This window comes from Dryas octopetala, chromosome 1 (genome assembly GCF_963921425.1).
Source record: "Dryas octopetala chromosome 1, drDryOcto1.1, whole genome shotgun sequence".
Lineage (NCBI taxonomy): Eukaryota > Viridiplantae > Streptophyta > Magnoliopsida > Rosales > Rosaceae > Dryas > Dryas octopetala.
Genome location: NC_141366.1, coordinates 14,416,696 through 14,436,285, shown reverse-complemented (window position 1 = coordinate 14,436,285; position 19,590 = coordinate 14,416,696). Strand labels below are relative to the sequence as shown.

Below are 19,590 nucleotides of genomic sequence, written 5' to 3'. Positions count from 1 at the left end.
TGAAATTCACCTGTTTAATGTTTATCCATGTGCTGTAAAACCAGCGTACCATGCTGTATTCCACTTTCTCCTTCTTCTTTTTTTCCCCAAAAAAGGAATCAGTTGTAAATATATGGAGTGGGTTTCTGGTTGGATTAGGCATTATCCAAAAAGAGTTTAATTTTGTAGCACATAATTTGATTAAAATCTTGTGTTATCTAACCAATGGAGATGATTTTCTTACAAATGACAAACTCAAAAACCATAGGAATATAGCGAATTAGTGTTAAGTATAAAAGCTAAATTGTGTTAATGTTGTGCATAATCATATTCATGATGCAACTCATGGTTCATGTTAGTGTTTGTAAAAATCTATGAACTTGTAGTTCTATTAAATTAAGCCAGTTTGGTATTGCTGTGTGAAAAAACAGCTGTGAAGTAAAGTCAGCTGTAAAGTAAAGCAGCTGAGTGTTTGGTAAAATATGTTTTCAAAAGTGTTGTGAGTGCAAAAAACAGTATCAAAGTATTTGGTAAATGTTAATGTAAAACAGTTGTGACTGTGAATAATTACTAAAATAGACATGATGCTAAAAGTGTCTTTCACTTATTTGTTTGGTAAAAATAACATGTGTTTTATTTGTTTTTTAAATTTTTGGCTACAAAGTTTTATTAGCATTAATTTTTCTAAGAACAACATTATTAAATAAGTATGTCTATTATTTTTTTAGGTATGTTATAATTTTAATCGTGCAAATAAAATATTATAATTAATTATCAAAATATAAAATATAACTAACAATAGACATATTTTTTAATTTAAAATAAACAAATTAAAAATATAGAAATCAATGAGGATATTATGGGTAAAATAAAATATTCATTGTTGCTGTGATTCACTGCAGCTTTCAAAAACACCTAGAAACCTGCTTTCTGTTTTTGTTGTGGGGAGTTGAGAATTGTGGGAAAAAGCAGTTTTTAATTTTTTTACCAAACACCAAAACTGTTGTAGGTGATTGAGAATTGTCATCCACAACAGCTTTTGGGTCTTCCACCGCAATCCCAAACGGGGCCTAAGAATATTTATTCCTACATTCGAAGAAGTCGTGAGTTGTTTTTCTTTTCCTAATAATGTTTGATAAGAAAAAGACTCGTGGGTTGTTTTTCTTAAGAATACTTGGGCCTAAAAAAACTCTAATATGAACCTCTAAGGTAGGGATGGCAAAATTCCCCGCCCCCGAAAATCCCCGTGGGGACCCGCCCCGATTAAGCGGGTATGATAATACCATCCCCATCCCCGCCCCGCCCCGCCCCGTATACCCGTTTAATAAAAATATTATATTACATAATTATATTTTAATTTATTTTCTTAATTTTTATTGCATATCTTTAAAATTTAATAGTGTTCTCTTTATGATTTAGTATTATTGTAATATAATATGATGAATTTTAATGTATTTCATCTATTATATTATATATTTATATTAATTTGATATGTTATTAATAAAAAAAATTATTTTTTTGAAAATAATAGGGGCCCCGAATACCCCCGATGGGGACCCGATTACCCGGCGGGGCGGGTATGGTATTGGCAAACCCGCCCCGAACCCGGCCCGTTGCCATCCCTACTCTAAGGTCTTAAATTAAAGACCTTTCTTTTGTTCTGGTTCTTTTGGGTCTAGTCATGGGCCCCTAGGCCATAGTATGGGTCAGCCTTGGCTATGGAGTCCACCATCCTAGATAATATATAGTTGGGTTGGGCTCTCAATTCTGAAAATGTAATGGACCACTGTTAATTTCAGTTCTAGCCATGCTAATGTTACCTTTGATTCTATGACTGAATGGTTGGCTAATGATACATCAAACAGTCAAACTCTACATCGATCATTATTTAGTTCTGATATGACAAAAATTTAAAAGGAACTGCAACGATATCATTATCACCGTTAGATAATAATTGTATAGAATACAACAAAGACTGTCTCATGCTCAAGATCAGTTGGCAGCTCTGCATGTGTTTGAAGTTACTGCAATGCAACTATGCAAGTTACAATAAAATCAGAAAAGTAGGACGTGGGAGAGACAACATAAATGGGTAGAAACTAGAAAGTGATGTTTATTTCTTGGAAGGTAGAAACTAGAAAGAGATGTTTAATTATTATGTTAACCTTAACATTTAAATTTAATATTAAGCTCTGTCTCTTTAGGAATATGACAAGCACTGCTTACCTTCCAATCAAACCAAACGCTCCATTCGCGGTAAGAAAAAAATAATAATTGCTTTTGAAAAATATCCCACTGTTCATACCAATGATTTTTGTCAGATTCACTGGCTGGGATTTGCGTTGACTGTCTGACACGCTTCAAATAAGAACAGAAAAGTGCGTTGAAGTGAGATTCGATATGTTTCTTGAAGATGACATTATGATTCATATGTTCAGTGCAACTCCAAGAAACTCTTAAGCTTCTCACTTTCAGAAGTTTCTCTTTCATGGGTCTAGTAATGATTTCACATTGATTCTTTGTTGGGTTCGGATTTACTCTCAGCTTAATTTCACTCGCTTGCTTGTGGGTACGTTTTTAATCTCAGTATTCTTATGATCTGATCAGTGTTTGTGTTTACTTGATTGTGGATTACTCTGTACTCAGTGCATAGGCAGTTTGTGAGACTTGACTGTTCATCATGCCTTAAGATCTGTGCATTTGGATTATTGGGTTTATTTTGAGTCAGAATTAGTGGGCTTTGATCGATCTTAATGTCATTTTATTGATGCTAGTTAAGGAAAGAAGTGATCTTTATTGCTGGGTCATTCATAGTGAGGAATAGACAATACATATGAATTTCCATTTTGCCTGGTTGTGAGTTTCTCCATTTTAGAAGAACCACGGTTCACATTTTGCCTGGAAGCTTTTGCCTTGTCCTCTTGGATTGAGCTTGGAAGTATGTTTTGAATCTTTTGATGCAATCAAAAACTAAATCAAAAAGAGGGAGGGGAGATTGACTGCCTAATGATCAATTCTGTAATATTGATTTTGTGCATTTATAGAATTTCATTTCAAAGACCTTTTATAAGAGAGATTGTAGACCACATGTTTTGTTGATTTCTGTGGTGTTTGAGGTAAGGAGGTTGAAAGAGGTTTAATTTGAATCTCTCTCTTTGCCAACTGATACTAACAAAGATTTTTGCCAAAACTTGTTGATTTCCTGCTCTATGAGATGAACTAATGGCTAGAATATACCTTTTCATTTTGAACCACACAATATCCTGCCTTATCCACTCATGGTAGCCAATATCCTTTCCTAATTTACCTTCTGCATTTTCTTGGTGAGTACATGACCATCTGCTAACATGACATGTATGTATGTGTTACCATGAATTTTGCAGTTGAATAAGGTTTTAAAATATCTGTAGATTTCTATTTCTAAGACCGACCATAAATTTATTGAGAAAACACTACTTACAGTCTGAATTTTAAACTACATTACTGTTGAAATACACCATTCATACCCAAAAGCATTGGCTGATGCTGTTGCAGGGAAGGCTCTTGAACTGAGTTGGTTGTAAGTTGTAACATCTCTCTCAACAAGATTGTGGTCACTAAGAATTTTCCTGTGAGTCTGCTTGGACCTTTGATTGAGACTAGAAAAAACATGGTTCAGCCATTGGAAGCTATAAAGGGTGGTGGAGGATCCATCAAGGTAGGGACCACTGGGACTGTTAGTTCTCTAATGACAAGAGAATTAGAGTCCATCAAAGTTGCACCTCCTATGCCTGCATCTTCCAGAACGAAACATCAAACAGCTTCTGTTTCTGTTCCCTGTGGTGCTACTACTCCCAAAAAACTACAACCAAGAAAATCATGTGATGAAGCTAGCAGCAGCACTGGGGGCAGCAACTACATTAACCAGAGAAACCCTGAGATTTCACAGAAAACAAAAAACCATTCTAAAAATAATAGTCAAATCCCGATGCTCGGCTGTGATGATATTAGTCTTGATAGAACTCCTAGCAGGCAGAAAACTAACAAGAAAGGACATAGCATTGTTGAAGTTGTGGACATAAAGTGTGGGAGCTCAGATAGAGCATGGGCTGTCCCTATAACAAGTCGACTGAAGAAGCTGGGATTCTCAAAGCTCTCTGAGACTGAGAGCATTGTCTAACCTGGCAATTTCTTCACATCAGATCTTAGATTCCTGTAACTGTATACAGAAAACCCAACTGGTCGATTGTTCTCTGAAACTTCCACCACAGAACATAAGCTTGGTAGGAGCCTGGTGCCTCTCTTTTTCTTCTTTTGTGTTTTTATCACTGATTCAAAAGTGGGTCTCAAATGACTACTAGAGCAAACCAAGTCTGTAAGATGGGACTGAGGCTTATGCGAGCTGCATCGGCTGCTTAATTCGAGCTTGCTGAAGTACTCGATTTCTTTCATTATGAGGGATCCGACAGTGCCTCTGGTGCCTATTTCTACAGGAGCATATGCAGCCATTTCTGCAGCATTTCTTGTGGCAATGTTGCTGGATTTATACATGTTTTGCTCTGTTGGAGTGGAGGGGGCGGCTTGTGGATGAAGAGAGGTGGTTTTGGGTGCAGTCTTGGTGGGGAAATTGCTTTGCATTTGGGGCATTTGGTGTTCAGCCTTGGTATTTCACAAGGATTCTTTACCTTATGTTCTTTATCTAAATTCTAAAGTGAACAGAATTTGTTGGATTGGGTGGTGATATAGACTTATAGTCACCTTATTCATGTGCTTGCAGTTAAAAAATTTAACTCACTTAGCAACTTTTAACAACTTGGGTCTCATTTACTGATTTAAATGCAGTTTTTCATACTTGGATCATGACATGGATTTATTATGACCGTCCGATCTTGCAGAACAATTTAGTTGATATGTTATGTTGTCTTACTAGTCAATCAGTAACTGTGACAATGTATGTGGACATCAAAGAGATGAAAAGGAAAAATGGGTTATTTTATTTGCTTTTTAAGTAAGTTGGTATTTTCTTTTCATGTCTTGAATGGCAAGAGAAAATAAAAGAATGGTATTTGTTTTGGTGAAGCAACTTGAGTGTTTTTTAGGTGTGGGGATACTGGGTTCAAATTGCTTTTGCTGGTCCAATCCCATTTTTCTATTTACATCACCTTTGAAGGGGTCATGGGAAAGATATGATGGAATTTCTTTATGCACACCATGTGAATTCCTTTTTCCACTCATCTGTGAAGGGCATTCATTTTCTCAGTTCTTGTTAAAGCAAGAGTAAAGGAAAATAAATTACTAGCAGAGTTTGGTATGCCATGTTGAATTGTATAATTAAGGTGGCCGGTGAGTTAATTTATGTTTGTATTGTTATAATAACTCAGAAAAACAGATATAAAAAGGCTGGAAGGCAAAGACCTTTTTTCTGCAGAACAATTAAGAACCTCTGTGTCATGAGCAGAGCAAGATGGGTCACTATGAGGTGGCTGAGGCAACATAATTCATTTCCATTTACTACATTTTCTCAGTGGTTTTTTTCTTGGTCAAGCTCATCACAATTAATGTTTTTAATTTTATCGAACAGTTTTGTTTCTTGCAGTCTAATCGTGTTAATGGCACTTATGTCCCTGGTCTCCAACCTCTTTGAAGACTGCATTGATCTAATTTGTTTTCTAGGGTACAATCAAGCATGGACAAACTAGGCTGTAAGATTTGTCACTCAAAATATATTAACACTACGATTTGTCATTTTATAAAAAAATTAACAATTAATTAATTTATCTTGTCAGTTTTACAACTCTTGCATAATGTTCTCTTGGCAAACGATTTCAGATATTGTGTTAGATTATGATGTTCGGGTGTTCATCATTTGATACGGTAAACTAGTAATACATAATGAGCACGTCATGTACATGTTAAAGTCACTTTTATGAGAATGTGGAGTGTTGTTCTACATTAGAAAACTATAACCTTGCATAGTAACTTATAAGGGTTTAGACTACTCCTCTCATTATCAATTGGTTTTAAGATAGATGCCTAAATTTCTTCAACTTTGCTCATATTTAAAGCCTCACAAACATTGTTTAGTGCTGCAAAATATTATGAAATGATTTCAATGTGTATGAATAAGTCCTGGAAGCATCATGTGCATATCATCAAATGCTATGGGCATGAAATCGCAAGTCATGGCAGGTCATCAGCATATTGAAGGCCCTTTGCCCACCTATAATTGCAGCAAAAAAAACATTATTTTGTGCTCCAAAATATTGAGAAATAATATCAATGAGCACCAATGAGTAATGAGGAGCACATGCAGGTAATGAGAATATAATTGCAAGTCATGAACCCGATAAAGTTTCATTGCTCACATTTTGAAGCTTAAAAACACTATTTAGTGCTCCAAAATATTGAGAAATGATAACAAGGTGCTTGAATGAGTGGTGAAGGCTTCATGTGCATATCATAACATGTCATGACATGACAAAAAGTCGAGATTTTATTCAATGTTATGACAGGAATTATGACTTGATCTAAGAAGAAAATTGGCAAAAATTATGATTTGATCAAATACAATTATCTCACGTCCCGAACAATGTAACATTGATTATAATAAGTGGGAATATCTAATAATATTATGCTCCTTTGCTCAATTTGATGGCCCACAAAAATTTGATGGCGCTGTTTGAGATAATACCACTTTAATAAAATCAACAAATTTTCTAGCGATTGACTAGATAGTATTTAAAATCAACGGCTAGGATCGCTCCTACATGAAAAATGTGGAAGACCATGGCACATGTTATTATACTCCATTCAGACATGAGTGGATAGAGCCACAGGGGAGTGATCGAGCTGAGGAGCTTCAGAGTTACTGAAACCCAGCAATGGCTTCAATTCCATGTACCACTGCTGCTACCCACTTTTGCTTCACCTCCAAGTCCTTCACTTCTTCAACTTCTTCAGCCAAGTTCAATTCCCCGTTTCTGGGTATCCGAAATAGGCTCGGGTGGGTCAGACCCTTTGGTCTTGGACCCTCCAATGGCTCCAGAGCCAAGTGCTGGTTCAAATTTGGTAAAAATGGTGTAGATGCTGAAGGTGCTGGCATTTATGGAAGCCAATCTCGTGATGATTATGATAGAGATGATGTTGAACAGGTTCTTTACTCTCTCTCTCTCTCTCTCTCTCTCTCTAGATAGATGCAATTATATCTGTGTTTGTATGTGGGTGAGTGGCTATTAGTGATTGCAATTGTTTCATGTGAGCATTAGATTGGTAATTACAATCATATGTTCCTACCCAAATTAAATTGGAAATAAGTTTTTGTTATAGATGTGTCTTCAGTCTTCACTGTCTTGGAGACATTATCTTTTAATAATAAAAGAAAGGAGTATAAAGGGAGAGCTAGAACAATACAAGTCAAAGGAAGGAAAAAAATTCAGAAATTTATTGATTAAAAAGACTTGGTTGTAATAAGTAAGAAGATTTTTGCTCAACTAGTGTTTTAACATACATTCTCACTTTTATGTATAATATAGATTAAAACTTCATGCATATGATTGATTTATCCACCTCGGTGAGACACAGCTTCTTAACAACTTAATATGACTCAATAGAGATATGTATAAAGGAAAAAGGTCTTGCCACAACTTGTTTCAGTGACAACAGTACTTTTCTGGGTGTTATAAAAGGCACAATTAGGTCTGTGCTGTGTGTTTTTATATGTGGAATGAGAAAACACAAGTTATCTTTTTTCATAATTTTGAGTTCTGGTTGTCTGCCAAAAGAGAATTTGTACAAATGTATGAAGAAAATACTTATCAAGACAGTAACCTTGTTTTTCTGGCATATAAGGAAAAGCTTGCTCATGTGTCTTTAAACTTGGTGCTAACATCTATTGGAAGCATAAACATGACTTTTTCAGAAATCTCAGGTTTTAATTCCCTATGAAACCTGTAACATGTTGGATTTGGACAACATTAACACTTACCCTGCATATAGATATAGAAGCATCATTCTATATGTTAGCACAAAGTTATACAGCTTTGCCCTGCATATATGCAGCTATTGGACTGCTTTGTAGTACTTCAAATAAGAAGGTCCTCCTACTCTTTTTGTGTTCGAACTGCAGGAGAAGGCTTTGTCATGGTCATGTTGATGAAGCTTTGTAGTAATATTTTGGTTGTTAACTTTGTTTATTTATGTTTTTCAAAGCAATTAAATCTAAACGGCCAAGAGAGAAGAGAGCAATATGCAAAGGGTTTGTTTTATAGTCTTATAAGTGACTTTTGCAACCAGAAACATGAATTTGTTGCATGTAGTCAAAGATCTCAAATATGACAACAATGAAATTTTTTTGCCTTTGATTACAGTATTTCAACTACATGGGCATGCTTGCTGTTGAGGGCACATATGATAAGATGAATGATCTTCTAAGCCAAAATATCCACCCAGTAGACATTTTATTGTTGATGGCTGCCTCTGAAGGTGACCAGCCAAAAATTGAAGAACTTTTAAGAGCCGGAGCCAGTTACTCTGTCAAAGACGCTGATGGGCGAACAGCTCTTGATAGGGCTGCAAGTGATGAAATTAAAGACTTCATTCTTGGTTTTTCAACTCAAAAAGCATGATTGGATAATATTTTCAGCCTTTTGTTTTTCTTTGATGGCTTTCCAATCCTGTAATTTTTTTCAATAGCTGACTTTACTGCATCAATGGCTAGAGGCTTTGTCAATTACTTTATACATTACTTTACTTATTTGTTCCTTTCTGGTTTTCTCTTTACAATTTTGAGGCTACAGGGTATCTAATTTGAAAAAGAATATATTAATGAGATGATTGAATTAATCAACACATACACCATATGAGTATTTTGTGGCTTTGTCTTTAGATTACTGAAATTATAACAAACTAAAAATATCTTAATTAGGTGTCCTGAACTGCAACGTTTTATTAGATTTCACTTGAAAACATGTATGGAAGTAATCAATTAACAGTAGTGTACTTGTTCATGTTTAGCAACTAAATAAATTTAACTTGTCATAAAACATTCTCTAACAGCCTGCCAGTTTGTACATTTCATACCTACTAAGAAAGGTAATGCAGGAAACCGTGGACGAAACCTTATTTCTCTTTTTCTCATGGACAATTAGGAACAATTAGGATTAGAAGTTAAGGATAACCAAGATAAGAAGAAAATCCAAATTCTATTTGCTCGACCACAATTAGTTGGTTAGCCAATACCCGTTGGAATTTATATGAAGACTTTTCATAGACAATCGCAAAGAAAAAATATTTTATACCACAAGGCTCCTACCTACCACTAGCCATTTCATATAAGCACATTAACCCTTTCATTGATCCCTAATTTCACTTTAATACTTGCCCATCACTCATGATTAGTAAGCCATTCTCAAATTGACATGATTTAGGTCAAAAATGCTAAACCAGTTGCCAAACACTATTTTTACACTGTAAGGCATTTTAATCTTTTATTTATTTCTAATCCAAACCTTGACAATGTTTGATACCCTGCTGCAATCACCCAGCTCAAACCAGCCTCCCTACACAGCTTGTGCCATAATCCTAAAGCTACTGGACAGTGCACAAAGATATGATCAGTACTCTACTACTTCATCTTGCACATAATCCACCATTGGGGAGATAGATAGACAGCAACTTTGGTCTCCTTCTCTTAATCAAGTCGCATGTATTAAGCTTCTGGTGAGTCACAAGCCAGCCTAGAATCTTGACTATGGGTGGAGCTTTGGCTTTCCAGATTCTCTCTGCGGAAGGAAAAACTGGAACCACGGTGTTTGTAATCAAATAGTTGAAAAATGATTTACAAGAAAAGACTCCCAATGATTCCAACCTCCATAGCCTCGAATCCGGAATAGCCTTATCAATTCTGACACCCTCCAACATACAGAATAATGAAGATAGCTCTTCCACCTCTTCTTTCAAATTCCTCCTGAAACCAAAATCTCAGCTCACTAGAAAAGAATTCAAAGATAAGAACGTGGATATGGCTGCATTTTGATACACAGTAAGAAAAAATAGCTGTGGAAAATACCTATCAGGGATTGATTGAAATAACATCACAATTGCCAATTAAAACTTCATAGCACTTTAACAGACAACCTCAATTTCAGTGGCTGCTTGCTATGAGGATATACATTTTCCATACAACTATTTTGGTTTTTAGATTTTATTTTCTGAATACATCCATATACATTATCCCTTCCATCCCTAACATCTATCATCTTTCTTCTCACTATTCTCATATTTCCTTCTCTATCTTTAAAAAATAAATAAATACCAAAAATGAAAAGGTTACCAGGGGCCCTAACTTTGGTTATGACTGAAAAATCTTTTGATGAGCTAGACAATGTTTAAGTGTTGAAACAAGCAAGACAACTGAAGGTTTGGGTTGCAGTTATGACTGTGGCAGTTCATGGTCCCTATTTGGACCTGTTAAATGATACCATCTTTGTCTCCTTTGTCAGTCCAGAGGAAACTAAGTTACACAGAATATTATCAAGAAGCTAAGAGGCTTTCTTAAATAAAGGCAGAGCGTTGCAAACTACAAGAGCATGGGAAATCAAACCATTAGACTAAAACAAACTCAAACTCTAGTGTCTTAAACTACCATATTTTGTAAGATACTCGTTCAAACATGCTGTTCTCAAATCAAAATCGTTTGCTATCTTCCAACATAAACCATATAATAACTGAAGAATTAAGCTTCTTAACTCAATGAGTACCACCATTCTAATTGATGTACACAAATATCATCATACAACTACCAGAGAAGACTGTTATGATATAGTTGCAAGCAATGAGACTTTACAGTAGTGGTGGAATTCCCATTACTAACTCCAAATATAGTACGACTTACTGGCAAGCATATATTAAACTTCAGAGATATGCACCTGATTATCTCCTGACACCACTTGTCGAAGATCCAAATGAAGCGGACAATGACACATCATATTAAAGTCAAGCTAATAAGGATACAATCAAAAGGTGGAACACTTTAGATGAATTATAAATGGCCCAAGCATTTTTCAGTTTAGTCTCCAACATTGATGCTAATTTCCAGATTACATGAACATCAATCACAAAATAAAGAAAAACATTTATCTGCAGGTGATTCGAAACACAAACAATTGCATTCTTTCAAGTAAAATCCAATTCAGAATCTGGAAATTTTCATACACTGATACAAAAAACATCCAAATTAAGTTTCGAAAAGACACAGTACAAAGAGAATTGAATTAAGTTTCAAAAGTACCTATGAATCAATATCCAATGTGGCTGGGATCCCCAGTAAACTCAGCAATCTGCTCGAGACTGACATTAAGCAAGACATGGGTATCGGCATCCCTGACAACACCAGTTTCTCGATCCGAATCCTTCTCGACAAGACTGCCATAGACCCCCTTATGCTTCCCAGACAATACAAGAACAGGTCCGCCGCGCCTTGGCAGCGCAGTCTCAAGAAGGTCCTGGGACACCCCTTGAACAAACTCCCTACTCCCATCCATAGAGATATCACAAGTGTTGGGTCCAACCACATCCAGCACCTCCCCTTTCTTTAAATAAAATCTCCCACCTTTCAAGTCCTTGCTTATGATCCTAACCCGAATGTGTCTAGTAAGCCACGAGGAATAACCCTTCCCCCTCTGCTCTGGTTGTCGAATTGGCTTGTTACCCACTTTCATTTGGGCCTCCTTCAACCTCTTCATGCACTTATCTTCCTCTTTCGAACCCAATTCAGCAACATCTTCCTTATTCACTGTGACTTCCTCTTTCTCTTTTGCCAGCTTCAAAACCAATTTCCCATTGCCCAATTTCTCTACAACCCTGGCCTTCAAACCCACATACTCTCTACCCGAAACAATCCTCACCTCCTTCCCCACATCCCCACCACCCTCTTTCTCTTTCTTCATCGAATTCACATCAAACCCTAACCCATGCTTATCCGTCCTCTTATGATACTCCACAACCTTGACATCCTGCTTGGTGTTCTTCCCGATTCCCATTCCAGGTTGCCACCCGTACCCGGAAAGCAAAGCCGGAGCGAATTCCTCCACCGGCATCCCATCAAACTCATCAAACCCCACATCCGACAATCGATCCATGTCGCTCTTAAATTTCTGAAGCAGCGTCTCCTCCACGCCGCCAGATCGTAGTCGTCCATCGCCGCCCTGATCCTCCGATTCAGATTCTTTCTTCCGGAGGGTGAGACCGTAGGCAATATTGGATTCAGGGCCTCCGGCGGAGGCGGAGAGCGACTCGACCTCGAATTGGAGCTCTTTGCCCCCGGGTTCAGTGATCGGAAGGTCGAGGTTCCTCATCTTCTTGTGGGGCCGCCACTCATTCGGAATAGGAGGGATGACTTTAGCTTTAGGGTCGCCGGGAAGGGGCTTCGAGGCATCGAATTCCTTGACGTATTGCTTTGAAACGTCGTCGTTTTGGTTGCCGTTGGTGTCGCCGAAGGTGGTTGGGGCTTTGGGAGGGTTTTTTGGCTTTGAAGCAGAGGATTTCGAGGGCAGAGAGAAGGAGAGTTTCATGGCTGCTACAGAGAACGCACGCTCCGACTGGTATGTTTGTTGACTCCCGAGCCAGCCTTCTTCCTTTCGTGCGTTTTCGGTGTTTGGGTGATTATGGGCTTTCTTTAGGCCCAACTCAACCCATTACCACTGGGAAACCATTATGGGCTATGTTTATTTTCCCTTATTTTCTTAGGTCATATTTCTCTTGTCACCGGGGTATTTTGGTCTTTTTCATCAAATTGCTTCGGAATTTTAACCAGTACTATATATCGCTTGAAAACGGATTTTTTTTTTTTTTTTTCTAAATTTACACGCAACTATGCAAATGTATTCATCATCGATAAATCTAATCAAATGACATTTTTCATTCAACGGTTACATTTTGTCTAAGATTTGTTTGGATTTTTACCATAAAATCATACTTAATCTAAAGTGCAATAATATATGTAGCTCAAATTACGTAAGTTTTTCCTTTCAAAAGTTAGACACTACTAAGCATATTAATTAATCAAGAATAAATCTAATCTAATGGAATCATTTATTCAACGGTTATAACTATACGCGATGGCTTAAGTTTTTTACCTCTTAAGTTTTGTTTAAGATTGAATTTCGAGTGTAATAGAAGTTGAACGAACAATTAAGAGTAAGAGACACTACACCATTGTATGCTTATGATCACTATTTTTTTCTGTTAGCTATTGATGCAGTAGCCACTATCAATAGTTTTGATTTAGCAATTGTCACCCTGCAGTCACCATTAAGCTGATGGTTGTTCAGAATGGGGTGGCAAAGTGGCTAAGCAAACCATTTTTTTGGAATGGTGGAGTTTATAGACCAAAACTGTACTTTTCTGTTGACAGGTTCTTCCTCCACCAATGTTACAGATAGTTGCTCAATTTGTAGAACATTTATATTATTAAACAATGCCTCCATGGACTTTGGTAACTAATTAATTAGGATTCAAAATGCATTTTGCCACCATTCTAAAAATTGCAGCTATTTGAACTGCAGTTTTTTAGTTCTAGGCTATTTGCAGACCCTTTTCCCACCCTAGTATTTTCCAATGGTGCTTGCTGATACTTACATTGCAGCAAGAATTATGCACAAAGTCTGAACACAACACAATGTCAATTAAATCTTACATTATAACTCATTTCATACAGGAATTCATAAGTTTTCTTTACACCAATTTACAAAAGAATACAATCAAAAGGGAAAAACTGACTCTCATAAATAGAGAACCCCCACATTGCCAAAAACATATTTACAAATAAAAAAAATAATCTAATGTACACTAGAGCTATCACTAACTCATTGACATTTGCATTTGTTGGTGTTTAGAGCACTAGATCCCCCTGTCTTCCTCACAGCCTTCCAAGTTTACATCCTACAATTCACAGGAAGAAAAAACAGAGAGAGTGAAGGAAATTGTAACAACTTCATTCACCCAATAAGTTATATAAAATGTCTTCATCCTTACCAATAACAGTAAATTGTTATTATCAATCTTATAGTATAACATTGCAAGATCTGATAAGAACTTCAATAACAAACTGCCTTTGCATGTATGTAGGATTACAGTCTTCCAAGAAAAAATAAGATAATAAAGAAACCTTAGTTCCAAATGATTAACCTGAGTTAGACTATAACAAATGGTTAACTTCTAACATGTTAAGAATGGAAACTCTATCATTGGCAAGCATTAGAAATGAGCAATCAATAAGCAATGTGGTAGAGAAAAAGATAAGGGGTTAGTCCCAACTTGATGACTAAAAATTATCAAATTAGTGTCATATCAAGATATAGTCTCATTGCATTATATTGATAACATTATAAATAAAGAATAGTTAAAAATGAAAATACAGTTATCGATCAATAAACTTATCCAAATATATCTCAAATAACCTCTTCTTTGCTGCCTCAGTATTGAATCCCTTTACTTGGCCCCTTAACAGAAGCAACACCTCCTAAGAAATTTGCTTCACCTAGTACATTGATGAATACTGGGCAACATTAGAAAAATTAAAAAGAATATTGTTCATAACAAACTTTACACCAAGTAGATCAGAATATTGGTCCATCACATATACTATTCTCACATTATAGTTTTCATAAATTGTGTATCAATTTCACCAGGTAGAGTTATTGATAGAAGAAAACTGAAATCACAGACAAACTAGCCACAGAGTACTAGCTATTTAAAAGTCAAAACATGAAGATTGTTACATTGGAGCAATATGATATCCACTATATATGACCTAAGAGAATAGCAGTCACTACCTATAATTTAAATGCTCTATTGCATACATAGCTGCTTCCTAAATTTCTTTTTCTAGTTCGCAAGTTTTAATAATGAAGAACCAGCCTAATAACTTTTAATAATGGTGGTTGAGCTGAGAACATACTTGAAAGAGGGAGGCAAAGTCGGTTTGAATAACAACCCCAAAATCTGAGACACAAAATTGGAGCAAATTAACATCAAAATCACTAAATCGGATATAACTCAAGAAATAAATAACACATTAACAAATTATGGATTTATAAGAGATCAAATAAATGGAAAGAAAATGAAATGGAGATAAAACCCAATCTGAAATCGCCGCCATCCTTCGCCAGACTCGCCGGAAATCGACACTGAAAAGTCACGATTTCTAGAGTTTCGATCGGCCGGCTACGGTGATCGGGTGAATGATCGGAGGTCATCAGGTTAATCACCATGACAAGGAGAAAAAGATGGTGGTGGTATGACATCACGCCGTCGTCGAAATCGGCAGATCGTCACGATCAGATCTGTTGAAATTCAACCATCTTCTTTTGTTGTATTTTTTTGAAAATCAAACACCACCAAGTCGAAGAAGAGAAGGAGACGATCAGTTTGAGGGTGGTGTCGCTGGCAAAGTCACCGGACGACATTCTGCTCGGACCAGTTTGACTGAGAGAGAGAGAGAGAGAGAGAGAGAGAGAGAGAGAGGCGGGTTGAGAGGAAGTAAGAAAAATATCTGAAGTCTTGAAGTTGAAAGTAACCCTAGGATGAAAGTTACTAAATTACCCTTAAAACCCTGATACAATTGAGCTGGAAAATGTCTCTCTAGGGTAGTTGGTGGCGTTTTCCAATCACCATTCTAAAATTAGTTTTAAACCTTAAGTAGCAAAAGATAATTAAGTCTCTTACAAAAAAAAAAAAAAGATAATTAAGACAACTTTTTAATCCCACTTTTGCCTCTTTCAGTTGGAATTGCTGTGGGAAAGGAATAAATCTCCCACCAATTTTCAAGTTTGGTTACTATTTTTGTGTAGCTACTTCTTAGTCAACTATTGTACAAATTAGTGGATCATAAAATAATTATTAACTCCACTAAAATTTTTAAAAACAACTAACAGTATTAATTGGTGACTCAAAAAAATGTCATTGGTCACTAATTTCAATTTAGTTTCAATTCATAGTGATCATAAGCCATATTTGTTGTAGTGAGAACTGCTATTCTGAGAATGAGAAAGGAAAAGATGTTCAGAATGAGAGAAATTAAAAAAAAAACAACGCGTCAAAGATTGAGAGGAAGAAAAACAAAAGAAACAGGCGAGGGCGCCCTTATGTATCATCATATTTGTAATTAGTTTCTACGTACATTTACTGTCATTTTCCTATTACTGTGTATCATCATATATCTAATAAGTTTCTACATAAACTCCCATTTTCCTATTTCATCTAATCCACTCATTCAAGATATATATATGTCAATTGGTAAAAAAAAAAAAGATATATATATATGTCCAGTTTTCTCTCTGATTACTTTCATAGAGATATATATATATATATATATATATATATGCATGTGCATAGAGCATGTAGGATCATTCGATCGAGTTTGTAATAAAGAAATTTATGATTTTTGCATATAAAAAATGCAATTTAACAACAGCTGGTGTAACTAAAACTAAGGTTCAATTAAAGCTTCTCTTGAGAGAGTAGTACAAGAAGATTCTTTAAAACAGAAAAATTTGACCAAAACAAAAAATTAGATGAAGTTTAAAATGTAATTATTTTGCAAGCGAGCAAGAAGAACCCTATATGCAAGGAAATTAAACTGTAATTGCTCCAACATTGTACATACCGGCCCTTAATCTTCTGGTCTCATCCCCTTAAGGGTTATCAGGCTTGGGTTGTATGAAGTTTTATAATTCTCTCCGAAGTATGGACGTGTGGTCTTCACTGTCTCCCTTACTCCATTTGTGCTCCTTCAAGTCTTGTAGCACTAGCACGTTAAGTACGTCCTCCACAATATCACCAACTGCTATACCGCCATTCCAAGAAAGAGTGTGAACTTTCTTCAAGTCTAAGAAAACTCCTCCGGGCAGTTTGGTAGTGGTGAAACACTCGCTCCACAGATCAAGAGATTGAACTTCTAGGTACAAATTATCGATCGCCATTCGAGTCTCCATGAACAACCCCGGCCTGCAACCTTGTCTGCTCTTAGGTAGTGTCGTTTCAGCACCAATTTTTCACATCGACTAAACAATTTTTGGTTAGGGTACTTGAGTGGTCTCCATTGCTCATCCTTTCCAATCGTAATAACTTTAAAACACAAGTCTCTGGGGTCCTCAATATTTTTATGATAAAACACAACTGTACACTCACCAGTGAATATTGAATTAACAGCAAAGTCCATGTTGCAACAACATCCATGTGTACCAGTTTCGGGCAAGTAAAGTAGTTGGCGGGTTGCAGGATTTCGGATTCGCCAAATTTGAGAGTTACTCACACTCTGCTCCATACACAAGCCAGCAATAATGTTAGGTCGCTTGAACTTTCCATCACAAACAATGGGTACCATAGCGATATATGTTGGTTTCCTGTTTGAATTGAAAAGAAAACGGAAGAGGACTCGCCCGATCCATGTGTTTCAGAATGAAGTGGTTTTCTTGAATTAGTGAGCACCATTTCTTGCACACGCACTTGCATCGTACGTAGCAAGGACTCTACTGGCAACCAGCTCAGAATCTCGATCATGAGTTCAAATGGGACCATGTCGATCCATCTTCTCCTTTGCTAGCAACAAAACTTCATATATAGAAAAAATATAAGAAAAAATTGGGGAACCACATGCCCTCAATGTCTAGTAGAGTAGAGCTTCCTTTCATGGTAAATCAAGTTTATTAAAAGAAACAAACAAAAACAACAAAGGCCAAGAAAGGAAAGGAAATTACCACAAGGCTAGAACCAAGAACCCAAGAAACAAGAATTTGAAGATGAACAGAAAATGTAATTGTTTGTAAACAAGAAGAAGCCATGTAAGCGAAATTATAATTGCTCTACTATTAATGTACCCATTTCTGCCTCTGGTCTCATTCCCTTAAGAGTCAACAGACTGGGCTTATATCGAGATACAGAATTCTCCCCGATCTTGAGAGTATATGTGACAGTCTTCCTTTTCATATCATAGTACACAAGATTCTTCTCTGCAGTGCGCAACCGGAGCAATCCAGTAGAATAAGCTCTGAGAGGAAGAATTTGGTCCTCCATAAGTGGGTCTGCTGGGTCATCCTTCAAAAATTTCAGGGGAACGACGATCTTCTTTTTACTCCATTTCAAGTCTCTTAGAACCAGCACGTTAAGTGCTTCCTTTGCTATATCAGCAACGGCTAGATGGCGTTTCCAAGAAAAAACCTGAACCTTATTCAAATCTGGAAAAACTCCTCGGGGCAGAGTGGTAGTGGTGGTAGTGGTGAAACATTCGCTCCACAGATCTAAAGAATGAACTTCCAGGTACACTTGTCGTCCATCTGTAGTAAGTTCGCTGAAATGAGCAACCCCTTCAGCATTACATGCCCTCAAATAATATCGTTTCAGCGTCCTTTTGCCATCTTCCAGAAGATTTTGGTTGGGGTGCTTCAGGGGTCTCCATTGCTCATCCTTTCCAATAGTTATTACTTTAAAATAAATTTTTCGGCGATCCCCATTTTTCATATAATGGCATACAACCTTGCACTCACCAATTACAGAATTCAAAGCAAAGTCCATCCTGTGGCTACCCTCATGTGCATCAGGTTTAGGCAAGTAAAGCACTTGGCGGGTTGCAGGATTTCTGATACGGCAAACCCCAGAGTTAGTGACACTCATCTCCAAAAACAAGCCAGCAAAACGAGCAGTTGGGTTGAAGTTTCCATCACAAACAGTGATCACTTTAGTGTTGCTTCCCAGTTTGTATTGATAAGAAAGCAGACTTGCCCGTTTCATGTGTTTTGCAATGAAGTTGTTGTCTCTGATCAATTGACACCATTCCTTGCAGACGCACTTGAATCGTAGCAAAGATTCTACCGGCAACCAGCTCAAAATTTCAATTATGACTTCAAATGCAAGCTCTGGAAGCGCTCTTCTCATTTTATTCCTTTGGTAGCAAGTCACCATCTGCTTTGGGTACTACAAAGTTAGTTCAAGTCATCTTCACATGATATAATATTTTATGACCTCATAGTATATACAACTCAAATTGATCGATTACTATCCATTACAATTATATATGACTCTGACTGTCCTAAACGAGCTTTACATGATAGCTTCACTATCAGTGACATTACTATCTTTTTCAATATACAAAACCTAATTATAAATCACTTGTTGGTCTCATTTTGTTTGGGATTCAAAAATTGTTTTCGAAAATTTTCTTCTTTATTTTTTCATCTATAAATAAACAGACCCTAAGTTTTTTAGGTTGTACATATGACAACGTACATAAATTAAGAAAACAAGTATAAAAAGTTGAGCAATGCTTTGGCCCTCAGCTATGAGGACCTGCTTGTCCTCAAAATCTGATGTGGACCAACAAAAAAGCAACATTTTCAGATTTTCTTTGCCAACTCAAATTCGGGAAAAAGAAGAAGATCGACAATGCAGCAGCCACCATAGCCGCCCAATCCCACCGTTAGCAACCTTATTCACCGGAGAACCCGGCCTCCACCGCTGGCCAGCCGCAACAACCTCCTCTTTCTCTCTCTTTGTTAACGTGGTTAACCTGCTCCATATTTTTAGGGTTCTTCAAAAAGGGGACAGGTTTATTAAACCCTATATTGTTGGTCCACATCA

The 19,590-nt window shown here is 36.7% G+C and overlaps 4 protein-coding genes and 1 pseudogene across 5 annotated transcripts; 2 read left to right on the top strand and 3 right to left on the bottom strand.

Annotated features, from left to right (window-relative positions):
- The first annotated feature begins 2,223 nt into the window (after window positions 1-2,223).
- LOC147298252 (hexon) lies at window positions 2,224-4,288 on the top strand. Its single transcript, XM_086229740.1, has 2 exons — window positions 2,224-2,548; window positions 3,514-4,288. The coding sequence occupies exon 2, from the start codon at window positions 3,629-3,631 to the stop codon at window positions 4,136-4,138; it is 510 nt and encodes a 169-aa protein (XP_086085866.1). The 5' UTR covers window positions 2,224-2,548; window positions 3,514-3,628; the 3' UTR covers window positions 4,139-4,288.
- Window positions 4,289-6,776: 2,488 nt separating this feature from the next.
- GDC1 (Ankyrin repeat family protein) lies at window positions 6,777-8,694 on the top strand. Its single transcript, XM_086229739.1, has 2 exons — window positions 6,777-7,109; window positions 8,325-8,694. Exons 1-2 carry the CDS (start codon window positions 6,840-6,842, stop codon window positions 8,580-8,582), a joined length of 528 nt encoding a protein of 175 aa, XP_086085865.1. The 5' UTR covers window positions 6,777-6,839; the 3' UTR covers window positions 8,583-8,694.
- A 510-nt stretch (window positions 8,695-9,204) lies between these two features.
- Window positions 9,205-12,615, bottom strand: MOS2 (D111/G-patch domain-containing protein). 2 transcript variants are annotated; one of them, XM_086229738.1, is made up of 2 exons: window positions 11,246-12,615; window positions 9,205-9,944 (listed from the first exon to the last, which is right to left on the bottom strand). In XM_086229738.1, the coding sequence occupies exon 1, from the start codon at window positions 12,525-12,527 to the stop codon at window positions 11,253-11,255; it is 1,275 nt and encodes a 424-aa protein (XP_086085864.1). In that variant the 5' UTR covers window positions 12,528-12,615; the 3' UTR covers window positions 9,205-9,944; window positions 11,246-11,252. The 2 variants fall into 2 exon arrangements, with proteins under 2 accessions (XP_086085864.1, XP_086085863.1); XM_086229737.1 differs by having other exon boundaries at window positions 9,205-9,922.
- Window positions 12,616-16,682: 4,067 nt separating this feature from the next.
- On the bottom strand, window positions 16,683-17,341 carry LOC147298249 (uncharacterized; annotated as a pseudogene).
- A 467-nt stretch (window positions 17,342-17,808) lies between these two features.
- Window positions 17,809-18,888, bottom strand: LOC147298248 (putative F-box protein At1g50870). The gene has a single exon (XM_086247385.1). The coding sequence runs from the start codon at window positions 18,886-18,888 to the stop codon at window positions 17,809-17,811; it is 1,080 nt and encodes a 359-aa protein (XP_086103511.1).
- Between the last annotated feature and the right edge of the window lie 702 nt (window positions 18,889-19,590).

Coding starts and splice junctions, on each gene's coding strand:
- LOC147298252 (XM_086229740.1), top strand. CDS start 3,629: ATGGTTCAGCCATTGGAAGCTATAAAGGGTGGTGGAGGATCCATCAAG.
- GDC1 (XM_086229739.1), top strand. CDS start 6,840: ATGGCTTCAATTCCATGTACCACTGCTGCTACCCACTTTTGCTTCACC. Junction 7,110..8,324: donor ATAGAGATGATGTTGAACAG/GTTCTTTACTCT, acceptor CTTTGATTACAG/TATTTCAACTACATGGGCAT.
- MOS2 (XM_086229738.1), bottom strand. CDS start 12,527: ATGAAACTCTCCTTCTCTCTGCCCTCGAAATCCTCTGCTTCAAAGCCA.
- LOC147298248 (XM_086247385.1), bottom strand. CDS start 18,888: ATGAGAAGAGCGCTTCCAGAGCTTGCATTTGAAGTCATAATTGAAATT.